Raw genomic sequence first — 12,875 nt, 5'->3', positions numbered from 1 at the left:
CTAAAATTTTACTTTATATATTGTTCTCCTCCAGATGTTTAGTCCATCTACTTTTGATGAATTTTTCACAAATTTTAGCTATTGTATTTGTATTTAGTTGTATTTACCTAGTTGTATTATATAGAAAAGGAACTATGCTCATGGTGACCTGTCTTTGTATCTTTCAGCATCAAGTTTTTTCTTAAAGCCTTGAATAGTGTTTGCACACACTGTTTCCTTGCCTAATTTATTCCAGGTATCCACTCTCTGTGGGAAGCTATTCTTTTTCAGACCTCTTCTATAGTTATCCTTTTTGAGTTTCTTTTCATGTCCTCTCATTTTTCCACCATCCCATTTTAATAAATCATCTCTATCTAGGATTTCTATTCCTTTCATGATTCTATAAATAGTCAGTGGATCTCCTCTTTCTCTTTGTTCCAGAGTTGGTAGTTCCAATTTGGACAATCTTTGTTTGTATGTTAATTTGGAGAGAGTTGGTGCCAACTTTGTCATTGCTTTTTGTATTCTTTCTAATTTCTTTATATTCTTTTTAGTACTGGGTGTCCATAGTGTTACTACGTACTCCAGTTTTGGTCTTATTAGTGTAACTAATATTTTTTTAATCATTTCCTCATCCAAATAGTCAAATGCCACTTTCATTGACATTAATAGGTTGAAGGTTTCTCTAACTATTTTATATTGATATGTTTGTCCATTGACATGTCTACTGATTATTACTCCATGGTCTGTTTCCGAGTTAACTTTTTTGACTTATTCTTCACCAATTTTATAATCTCTTGATATTCTATTTTTACTTTTTCCAAACTCCATTATACTTCACTTCTTGATATTGAAATTTACTTCCCACTTTTGAGTCCATTTCCAGATTTTGTCTTGGTCTATCTGTAATGATTCATAATCTTCCTGTGTACTTACTTTCTTTAGTATTTTTGCGTCATCTGCAAAGATATTCATATAACACTCCACTCCTTCATCCATGTTATCTATATATATGGCAAACATGATTGGAACCAACACCAAACCTTGTGGTACACCACATATCATTTCTTCCCAGTTTGAGTATTTGTCTAATTACTGCCTTCATTTTTCTCCCAGTCTCGAAGTCTTCCATCCATTTCAATAATTTTCCTCTGATGCCACCTATTGATTCTATTTTTCATATTAGTTTTTGGTGGGGTATTTTATCAAATGCAATTTGTATATCCAGAAAAGCACAATCCGCCCATCCATCCCTTTCTTGTATTATTTCTATTAGTCTCAAATAGAAGCAGATCAGGTTTGTTGTAAATGATCTTCCTTGTCTAAATCCAAATTGATTTGGATTCAGTACAATTTTTTTTTTCCAGACGTTTAATCCATTTACTTTTGAAAACTTTTTCACATATTTTTGCTATTGTGCTTGTAAGGGAGACCGGTCTATAGTTAGTTTGAATTTCCTTGTTCCTTCATTTATATATTGGTACAATATTTGTATTTTTCCAGTCCTGTGGTACCTTTCCTTCTTTGAGTGAGTATCTAATTATATTGTATATTTTGTATTTACCTAGTTGTATTTTATGGGAAGGGGAGCTATGCTCGTGGCTTCCCGTCTTCATATCTCATTTTATCTAGCCTGTTTTTAAATTCGTGTATCATTTTTGCACACACCACATTCTCATCTCACTTGTTCCAAATGTCTATAATCCTGTGGGGAAAGCTGTTCTTTTTCAGGTCTCTTCTATAATTCTTTTTTTTTTTCTTTCCATGTCCTCTTGTATCTCTACTATCCCATTTTATTAGATCCTCTCTATCAATAATTTCTATGTCTTTCATGATTCTGTAAATAGTTATCAAGTCTCCTCTTTCTCTCTTCTTTGCTCTGATGTCTTTAGCTCAAGTTTTGCCAGTCTCTGCTCATATGATAGTTCTGAAAGTGTTGGTGCCAATTTTGTAATTGCTCTTTGTATTCTTTCAAGTTTTGTTATACATTTTTTTGTACTTGGTGACCACATCATTGATGCATATTCCAATCTTGATCTTATCAAAGTGACTAGTATTTTCTTCACCATTTCTTCGTCCAGGTACGTAAATGCCACTTCGATTGATCTTATCAAATTATAAATTTCTCCAAAACTTTTGATTATATTTTTCTCAGGGGACATATTATTCTTAATAATGAATCCCAGGTCCTTCTCATTTTCAACTTTTTAAATTTTTTCCTCTCCCAATTTATATGATCTTACTATTCTTTTTTTGCTTCTTCCAAATTCCATTATAGTACACTTCTTAATATTGAATTCCATCTCCCACTTCCTACTCCATTCCCATATTTTATTGAGATGACTCTGCTGCAACTCACAATCTTCTACAGTGTTCACTTTTTTTCAAAAATTTTGCATCATCTGCAAAGAAACTCATATAACTTTCAATTACTTTATCCATATCATTAATATACCGTATTTTCCGGCGTATAGTGCGCGACTTTTTTCCGTTGGAAGGGCCTAAAAATGGGGGGTGCGCGTTATCCGGTGGTGCGCATTATCTATGGCCTACGATAAAAATTCTGCGGCTGTGTGTGTAATTTTTTTCACAACAACGTGACGATGTTGGCCGTCACAAAGTCGGGACGGCACACTTCTCCGTGACGTTCCGTGAGAACAAGAAGAACAGCCATGGTGACATGAAAGAATACGCCAGCATGGGCTACCGTATATAAATATTTGGTATAGGTACCCGGTAGGTATCTCGATTTTTTTTTTCATGTTTAAATAGGCCTAAACACCATGAAACATGATCAATATTCATGATATTTGCCCATGTTCACAGCATCCTAGTTTGAATTTTTATGTTGGCTTTGTTGCTTCACTTTAGGTATGGTACAAATTCCGTTGCGGCCGTTCATAAACTCGTGTCAAACACCTGACTACAACACCCTCTTTCGGGAGTTATATTAACTAAACGTCATCTCGATGAGAGACTGTCCTATTTCACCACTGTCATTGCAGGTTCAAAGCTAAAACGAAACAGTCTGTAGTTTGTTTCAGTATTAAATAAAAAATGGTAAAGACGAATTATTTCCTCAAGATATAAAATGAACATTTTCTGTAAAAATCCCGAAATTTTCTGTATTTTTTACTTTCAATAAACTTTTTTTTAGATCATATTTCCTACAAACTATTTAAGCTACAAAATAATAAGGGACCAATGCACAACCTGGTTCTCGATTCTCTCGCTAGATGGCGATCGGGCATGCGCGTTATACGTCGGTGCGCGCTATCTGTGCACTGAGATAACGAAGTGCATGGGTGCGCATTATAACCCGATGCGCATTTTAAGCCGGAAAATACGGTATATAGCAAACATTATTGGGGCTAAAATTGTTCCTTGTGGAACTCCACTTATCACTTCATCACAATTTGAATGTTTGTCTCTTATCACCACTCTCCTTTTTCTTTCATGCAAGAAGTCTTCCATCCACTTCAGCAGTCTGCCCTATATTTCCCCTGCAGTTTCTAATTTCTTTAGCAATTTCTTGTGTGGCACCTTATCAAAAGCTTTTTTCAGGTCTAGAAAGGCACAATCAACCCATCCATCTCTTTCTTGTATTATATCTATTAGTCTTGAGTAGAAACGCATCAAGTTTGTGACACATGATCTTCCTTGTCTATATCCAAATTGCCTTTTATTTAGTACATTGTTTTTTTTCCAAATGCTTCACCCAACTAATTTTGATAATTCACAAACTTTAGCTACTGTACTTGTAAGAGAGACTGGTCTATAGTTAGTAGGGTCTTCCTTGCTTCCCCCTTTATATACTGGTACTATATTTGCTCTTTTCCAATCTTCTGAAACTTTTCCTTCTTTCAATGAACTACTTATTAGACTATGAATTTTGTCTGTTAGTTTGTTCCTGCATTCTCTCAAAATCCAGTTTGCCATTTCATCTGGTCCATGCAATTTTCTAACATGGAGATTACTCAAGAGTTTCATTATTTCATTCCTTGATACTTCTATCTCTTTCATAGGGGGGACTTTCTCCTCCCATTCTATATCTCTAGGTTGTATGTTCTCCCTTGTAAACACTGATTTAAAATGCTTGTTCATAATTTCTGCCATTTCTATTTCCTCTGTGTATTCAACTCCTTGATGTAGTTTCACTAATTCTTGTTTGTTTTTTAGTTTGTTGTTCACAAATCTATAAAATGGTTTTGGTTGATCTTTACATTTTTCTATGACATCCTTTTCGTATTTTCTCTTTTCATCTCTGCACACTTGTACATATTGATTTCTATAACTAGCATATATTTTCCATTTTTCTGGTCTTTTGTATTTCTTCCATTTTATCCAAGCCTTATCCCTTTTGTCTTTTAACTCACTACATCTTTTGTTGTACCAACATTTTACATTTCCTTTTTCTTGTTTTTGTCTTGGAACATACTTTTCCACTCCTTCTTTATAAATTTTTGTCATAATATTCCATTTCTCTTCTGCTGTTGTTTCCTCCTTGTGTATCCTTTTTGGAAATATTCTCTCATCAAAATTTGTTTTTCCATACATCAATCTTCCCTTTCTATATTGTTCGTTTTTTCCCATGTATTTTTCTTCATTTAGTTCCAGTTCAACTAATATGTGGTCACTTTTACTTAGTGGTGTCTTATATTCAATCTTGTCCACTATTTCAGGTTCTGATGTGATTATTAGATCCAGTCTCAATGGTTCTTCCTCATTTCTATACCTAGTATTCTCTTGTATCAATTGTGTTATTGTATGTTCTATAATCATATCAACTAGTACATTTCCCCATAGGTCATCTCCACCCTTCACTGTCATCTCTTCCAAGAAGACTTCTTTACAATTAAAGTCACCCATTATGACTATTACTCCTCCATCTTACATTATCTTATTTAGTGTTATCCTTGTGGCTTCTAACATATTTTTGTGTCCTCTCTCTTCCCACGAAGCCATTTTAGGAGGCACATAATTCACCACAAACTTCCTGCTCTTGTTGTCCCTGTCATCTATTTCCATCATAGTCATCTCCACTTTATTCTTTCCATATGTAACATTCCTCACATTTATATCCTTCTTCGTCAGGAACATAACTCCACCACCTTGTTTTACTTCTCTATTTCTAATCCAATAATTATATGCACCATGTCTTACACAGTTGTATGGTAACAGACCTCTCAATTTTGTCTCTACAATTCCCATTACATCAGGTTCTTTTTCCTTCAGGTAATCATTCATTTCATTCAAGCCTGTTATTAAGCCATTTATATTTGCGAAAGACACTTTTAATTTTCTGTTACCTCCATCCTGTTTTTTGTTTCCCTTCCTTTTTTTTCTAATATGAACCATTTCCTCACTTTCATATCCACTACTCTCCAATAGAATTTCTCTGTCTAACTTTGTTCTGTTCTCGTTTTTTTCCTTAGCTTTGATTGTTTTTGTTTTTTCAACTTCTCTTTCCTCTTTATTCTTCTCTCTTTTTATCCAAGCCTGTTTATACTGATCAGTTTTTGCTAGTTTCCCTGTTTTTGATAAGACATTCTCTGCTGTCATTTGTGACCTGAATTTAATCTAAATTGGCCTGGTCTTGTCTATACTGTATTTCCCTAGCCTATACATTTCTTCAATTATTTCTCTATTTCTTCATCACCTTGAAATATTTTTAATACCTTGTTTACTTTTCCTTTCTCATCCCGTACTCTTGTAGTCCTATGCTCTTGTAGTCCTATGCTTCTCTTCCATTCCTAATATAATTATACATTTCTTTTTATCTGCTAAGTCACTTACTACATTCTCCTCTCTCATCACTTTAATAACTGTGTCCTGAGTGTGTTCCTTCATCTGTTGTTTCACTATATCTCTAAATTCAATTTTGTTTCCTCCTGGACTTTTTTCCAACCACTTACTTCTTTTGCTATGAACTCTATTTTCTTTATTATTCCTCTTTAATTCCTCATTCTCATCCTTTACTTCTTTCAATTGTCTTTTTAATTCTTCTACTTCTTTAGTTTGATTTTGATTCTCCTTCTTTAGTTCTTCCAATTTATCAACTCTTTGTGTAATCAGCACAAGTTGGTTAAACCTAGCCTCCCATGATTCATTCATTTTTGTTAGTTTTTTCTCTAGACTTGCTAATCGGGTAAGGTTATCATCTCCCTTATTAAATCCACAGAAATAATTATCTCCACTTTCTACTGCGCTGCTCTTATCTATATTTCTAATTTTAATGCCTTTACTGATTTGTTCTATTTCAGCTATGTCATCTGCACATCTCGTTTACATTCCTTCTGATGTCCGGGGCCCGTCCATCCCCTTCCTCATTTTCTTCCATTTTCCTCAATAACCCCTCCCTTACTCCTATTTCTTTAACTTCCCACTACACCACAAGCTTTCCCCTTCCCTACTAATACAACACAGGTACTCCATCATCATTGAAATCCAAGAAAATTGTATTTTATTTTTTCCTGAGTTCCAATCTCCGCTGTCAATTTGACGATCGTGTATTTACCTAGTTGTATGTACCTAGTTGTATTTTACGGGAAGGGGAGCTATGCTCGTGGTGTCCCGTCTTTATATCTCATTTTGTCTAAACTATTTTTAAATTCATGTATTGTTTTTGCACACACCACTTTCTCATCTAACTTATTCCAACTGTCTATTACTCTGTGAGGAAAGCTGTTCTTTTTCACATCTCTTCTATAGCTGTCTTTCTTGATATTCTTTCCATGCCCTCTTGTATTTCTGTCATCCCATTTTATCAGATTCTCTCTATCAATAATTTCTATGCCTTTCATGATTCTGTAAATAGCTATCAAATCTCCTCTCTCTCTTCTTTGCTCTAGTGTCTGTAGTTCAAGTTTTGCTAGTCTCTCTTCATATGATAGTTTTGAGAGTGTTGGTGCCAATTTTGTAATTGCTCTTTGTATTCTTTCAAGTTTTTTTATACATTTTTTTGTACTTGGTGACCACATCGTTGCTGCATATTCCAATCTTGGTCTTATCAGAGGGATTAGAATTTTCTTCAACATTTCTTCATCCAGGTATGTAAATGCAACTTTGATTGTTCTTATTAAATTATAAGTTTCTCCAAAAATCTTATTTATATGTTTCTCAGGTGACATATTATTCATAACAATGACTCCCAGGTCCTTCTCATTTTCTACTTTTTTTATTCCTTCTTCTCCCAATTTATATGATCCTGTTATTCTGTTTTTGCTTTTTCCAAATTCCATTATACTACACTTTTTAGTGTTGAACTCCATCTCCCACTTCCTACTCCATTCCCATACTTTATTTAGATCACTCTGTAGTGACTCACAATCTTCTTCCGTGTTCACTTTTTTTAATAGTTTTGCATCATCTGCAAAGAAGCTCATATAACTTTCAATTTCTTCATCCATATCATTAATATATATAGCAAACATTATTGGGGCCAGAACTGTTCCTTGTGGAACACCGCTTATTACGTTATCCCATTTTGAGTGTTTGTCTCTTATCACTACTCTCATTTTTCTTTCATGCAAAAAGTCTTCCATCCATTTAAGCAGTTTGCCCTGTATTCCTCCTTCAGTTTCTAATTTCTTAAGCAACTTCTTATGTGGTACTTTGTCAAAAGCTTTTTTTAGGTCTAGAAATGCACAATCAACCCATCCATCTCTTTCTTATATTATATCTATTAGCCTTGAATAGAAACATATTAAATTAGTGACGCATGATCGTCCTTGTCTGAATCCAAATTGCCTTGGATTCAGCACGCTGTTTTTTTCTAAATATTTTATCCATTTACTTTTGATAATTCTTTTACAAATTTTTGCTATTGTACTTGTTAGAGAGACTGGTCTATAGTTGTTAGGGTCTTCTTTATTTCCTCCTTTATATATAGGTACTATATTTGCTTTTTTCCAATCTTCTGGAACTTTTCCTTCTTTCAAGGAACTATTATGCTATGTATTTTGTCTGCCAGTCTACGGATGCGAAGAGGAGACTGTATGAAGGAGTGATTGTGCCAACAGCACTGTATGGGGCAGAAACGTGGAACATAATAGAAGAAGAGAGAAGGAGTTTGAATGTGTTTGAGATGAGGTGTCTGAGAAGTATGGTGGGGGTTACTAGGCTAGATAGAGTGAGAAATGAGGAGGTGAGGAGGAGAACAGGGCTGAAAAAGGAGCTGGGAGATAGGGTTGATGAAAGAATATTAGGATGGTTTGGACACATGGAAAGAATGAGTGAAGAAAGACTAGTAAAAGAGGTATGGAAGGCAGATGTGGAGGGAGTGAACATGAGGGGATGTCCTAGGATGAGGTGGATGGATGGGGTGAAGGGGGCTTTGGGGAAGAGGGGAATGTCTGTTGAGGAAGGAAGGGAGAGGACGGAAGACAGAGGTGAGTGGAGAATGGTTGTAAATGGATGATGTTGTGATTGCATGAGGAGGAATGGGTGGGGGGGTGGGGGTGGGGTAGTATGTGTGAGTAAATTTTGACGCAGCCCGAAGGGATTTCTCCCCGTCCTCTCCTTATATGCAAGGGGGGACGGAGAGGGGGGGTCGCCGATTAAATGAAGCGGCCTTGCTGTGGATGTGCTGTGTCTTGCGACACTGCTTCTGACCCAGGGCGGTGGGCAAGGTGCAGGGATGACCCGTCATCCAGGAGGTGCTCAGATGAGAGGGAGGGTGGGAGGGGTGTGGAGTGTATTTAGGGATGAAATGGGTGGGAGTGTTTTTATGCCTTTCCCTTTTTGGCTACCTCCCTTGAAAGGGGGAAAAAGCCTTGGTATATGTATGTATGTATGTATTTTGTCTGCCAGTTCATTTCTGCATTCTTTCAAAATCCAGTTTGCTATTTCATCTGGTCCATGCGATTTTCTAACATCAAGATTACTCAAGTGTTTCATTATTTCATTCTTTGTTACTTCTATTTCTTTCATAGGGGGGACTTTCTCTTTCCATTCAATCTCTTCCGGTTGTATATTCTCCCTTGTAAACACTGATTTAAAATGCTTGTTCATAATTTCCGCCATTTCTATTTCCTCTGTGTATTCAACTCCTCCTTGTCTTAATTTCTCCAAATCTTGTTTGTTTTTCAGTTTGTTGTTTACAAATCTGTAAAATAGTTTTGGTTGATCTTTACATTTTTCTATGACATCTTTTTCATATTTTCTCTTTTCCTCTCTGCACGTTTGTACATATTCATTTCTATAACAAGTATATATTTTCCATTTTTCAGGTCTTTTGTATTTCTCCTATTTGGTCCAAGCTTTGTCTCTTTTGTCTTTTAACTCCCTACAACTTTTTTTGTACCAGCACTTTACATTTTTTTTTTTCTTGGTACATACTTTTCCACTCCTTTTTTTTATAAATTTTTTGTCAAAATATTTCATTTCTCTTCTACTGTTGTATCTTCTTTGTGTATTCTTTCCCAGTTTTCATTTTGGAAGACTTCTCTTATTTTATCAAAATTTGCATTTTCATACATCAATCTTCCTTTTCTATATTGTTTATTTCTGTTCATGTATTTTTTCTCATTTAGTTCTAGTTCTATCAATAAGTGGTCACTTTTACTTAATGGTGCCTGGTATTCTATCTTTTCCACTATTTCAGGTTCTGATGTGATTATTAGGTCTAGTCTTGATGGTTCTTCTTCATTTCTATACCTAGTGTTCTCTTGAATCCATTGTGTCATTGTGTGGTCAATAATCATCTCAAGTAGAACATTTCCCCATGAGTCTTCTCCACCCTTTACGGTCATCTCTTCCCAGCAGATTTCTTTGCAATTAAAGTCGCCCATCATAACTATTCTTCCTCCATCTTCCATTATCTTGTTTAGTGTTATTCTTGTGTCTTCTAACATACTTACAAAGGATTACAAAGGCGGAGCATGCCGACAGGAGACCTTTTGATCCATATCTAGGTCGGATGCGGAAAAAAAAATCATATTAATAATAAAACAATAAATAAAAAATATAATAATGTAAATAACAAATAAAATACATTAATAAATGCATGGGTATAGTTAAATAATAAACAAACAGGTAAATAGTAAATAATAATAAATTGACATATAACTAATAATAAATGAAAATCAGACAGACAAATGATGACAAAACAAAAGCAAATAATATAAGATAAATTATAATCATTACAGCATCTTACTTAGGTATTTATCTAACTGATTCTTAAAGCTTCGAACTGAACTACATTGCACTACCTGTGCAGGAAGTTTATTCCATTCATTTACTACACGGTTGGCAAAGTTGTTTCTACCTACTTCCAAATTGAATCTATTTCCGGATAGTTTGAGACCATTGTTTCTTGTCTGATTCTCATTGTTCACTCTCTTCCCATGAGGCTGTTTTTGGGGGCACATAGTTTATTACAAACTTTCTGCTCTTCTTATCTCTGTCTTCTACTTCTATCATAATCATCTCTATTCTTTCCATATGTGACACTCTTCACGTTTATATCCTTCTTAGTCAGGAACATAACTCCACCCCCTTGTTTTATCTCTCTGTTTCTAATCCAATAATTATATGCATTGTGTCCTATGCTGTTGGGTGGTAGTGGACCTTTTAATTTTGTCTCTACAATTCCCATTATGTCCAGTTCTTTTTCCTTCAGATACTCATTCAGTTCATTCAGTCCTGTTATTAATCCATCTATATTTGTGTAGGACACTCTTAACTTTCTGTTATTTCCATTGTATTCTCTGTTTCTTTTTTGTTTCTCTCTGTTATGGTCCATTTCCTCAATTTCATATTCACTACTCTCAAGTAGAATTCTTCTTTTTCTGACTCCGTTCTGGTCTCGTTTTTTTCTTTAGCTTCTTTCCTTTTCATTTTTTCTTCCTCTCTTTCCTCTTTATTCATTTCTCTTTTTATCCATTACTTTTTATATTGTTCACTTGCTGCTAGCTTCCCTCTTTTTGCTAAGATATTCTCTACTGTTGTTTGTGACCTGAATTTAATCTTAATTGGTCTGGTCTTATATGTACTATATTTTCCGAGCCTAAACATCTCTTCGATTTGTTTCATTATTTCAGGTTCATCTTCCTGAACTAATTCTAGTAAACTGCTTACTTTTTCTTTTTCCTCACTGATTCTTGAAGTTCTATCTAGGTTATGTTTCTCTTCCATTCCCAATATAATTATACATTTCTTTTTATCTGCTAAGTCACTTACTATATTCTCCTTCTGTCTCATCACTTTGATAACTGAGTCTTCAGTTTGTTCTTTCATTTGCTGTTTAATTATGTCAGTAAATGCAACTTTACTGTTTTCCTGGATTTTTTTCCAAGCCTGTGCTTCTTTTGCTATGGCCTCTTTATTGTCTTTATTATTCTTTAATTCTTCATTCTCCTCTTTTACTTCTTTTAACTGTCTTTTTAATTCTTCTATTTCATTAGTTAAATTTTTGTTCGCCTTCTCTAGTTCTTCCAATTTTTCAACTCTCTGCGCAATGTTGGTTACATTACCGAACCTGTTTTCCCAATGCTCAGTCATCTTATCAAGTTTCTCCTCTAGTCTTGTCAATCGGGGGAGGTTGGTATCCCCCCCACCCTCCTTAAATCCCTGGAAATTATTATCCTTACCTTCCATTGTGCTGCTCTTATTTATATTTCTAATCTTTACATTCTTGTTAATTCCATCACCAAAATCATCGGTCCTCTGTTTGTTTACAAGACGTCTGGCCTCTTGGACCAAGTCTTCCCCTTCCTCATTTCCTTCCATTTCCCTCAGTAATCCCTCCCCTTCTCCTTTTTCCTCACTTTCCCACAACACCACGAGTTATCTCCTTCCCTGTAAATACAATAGGTACTTCCTTTGCGTTGAGGTCCACGAAAAATTCACTTTTTCTTCAGAACTCTAATCCTCGCCGTCCATCCGACAAAAGTGTGTGTGTTTGTGTGAATTTAGGACATGAATTTTTAGAAGCTCTGCCACTGGGACTCAAGCCCTTGGTTATGCTGACATATTTATGAAACAAAGACATTACCAACTACACAATGCATGATGATTCAAATGCCCCCTCCTTACCGAGTGGCACATTACCTTTTATTTTCATTGTTCCTTGACAAACTTTTGGGAGTGAAGTAATCAGGAATGAATCCACCATTACCTACAGTAATGCTAAAATGTATTTACTGAGTGCAGGAAATATCAATACTTTTTCTGTCCTATGACATAAATACACAAACAAGAAAGATATACATGCTATTTACCTGGGAAATGCAGATAGAGGTATATATGGCACTCTCAGGGATTACACTAGGGGGAACTTGTGCCCTAGTTGCCACCAGGGTGCTACCAACAAGGTCATAGAAAAAGAGCCCAGAGTTGGTGGCAACGGCGATGGTGGTGTCACCAATGTGCAACATCCCAATTCCAAGCCCTCCACGAACTGTTGCCTGTGCCACATGCACCCCTGTAACCAAATTTGTAAAACCATAGATTTCATTAGTATTTTGTTGAATGTTATATAAAAAAAAAAAATCACAATTGAAGACATTGATGAACATTACTCTTACATTTTAAAAGGGTAGCAATTGGCAGAAAGATAAAGGTTTATAAGTCTAACCTCAATGATAAACTGATGGAAAAATTATAAAAAATACAGTCAAACACCACTTGAAAACAAATATCTAATCTCCCACTTTTCTCCATTTTCTTTAACTATCTCCAATCCCCGACCCATTACCCTTGTGTTTACCTCTTGCACCACCCCATTCATGTATAAATTGAACAGCCAAGGCAATATAACATCCCTGGCAAAGTTCCACCTTTATCTCAAACCACTCACTCTCTCCATCAAATAACAATAACACAAGCAAGAAATAGAAACCAGTGAAAACAAATCTAATATAGTAGTTACCAGAAACCAAGCACAATGAAAAAAA

General features: G+C 35.2%; 1 protein-coding gene across 1 annotated transcript in view; it reads right to left on the bottom strand.

The window, feature by feature from the left end:
- LOC143029444 (uncharacterized) overlaps positions 1 to 12,516 on the bottom strand; it is a 14,226-nt gene extending 1,710 nt beyond the window's left edge. The window contains exon 1 of the mRNA XM_076192089.1: positions 12,201 to 12,516. Within this exon, the coding sequence (XP_076048204.1) occupies positions 12,201 to 12,497 (297 nt within the window). The 5' untranslated portion in view covers positions 12,498 to 12,516. The remainder of the gene's footprint in view (positions 1 to 12,200) is intronic.
- Positions 12,517 to 12,875: the final 359 nt, after the last annotated feature.

The sequence above is a fragment of the Oratosquilla oratoria genome, chromosome 11, assembly GCF_046742065.1.
Source record: "Oratosquilla oratoria isolate Oo_2021 chromosome 11, ASM4674206v1, whole genome shotgun sequence".
Taxonomy (NCBI): domain Eukaryota; kingdom Metazoa; phylum Arthropoda; class Malacostraca; order Stomatopoda; family Squillidae; genus Oratosquilla; species Oratosquilla oratoria.
The sequence above is the reverse complement of the archived record's forward strand: the minus strand, read 5'-3'. Positions and strand labels throughout refer to the sequence as shown.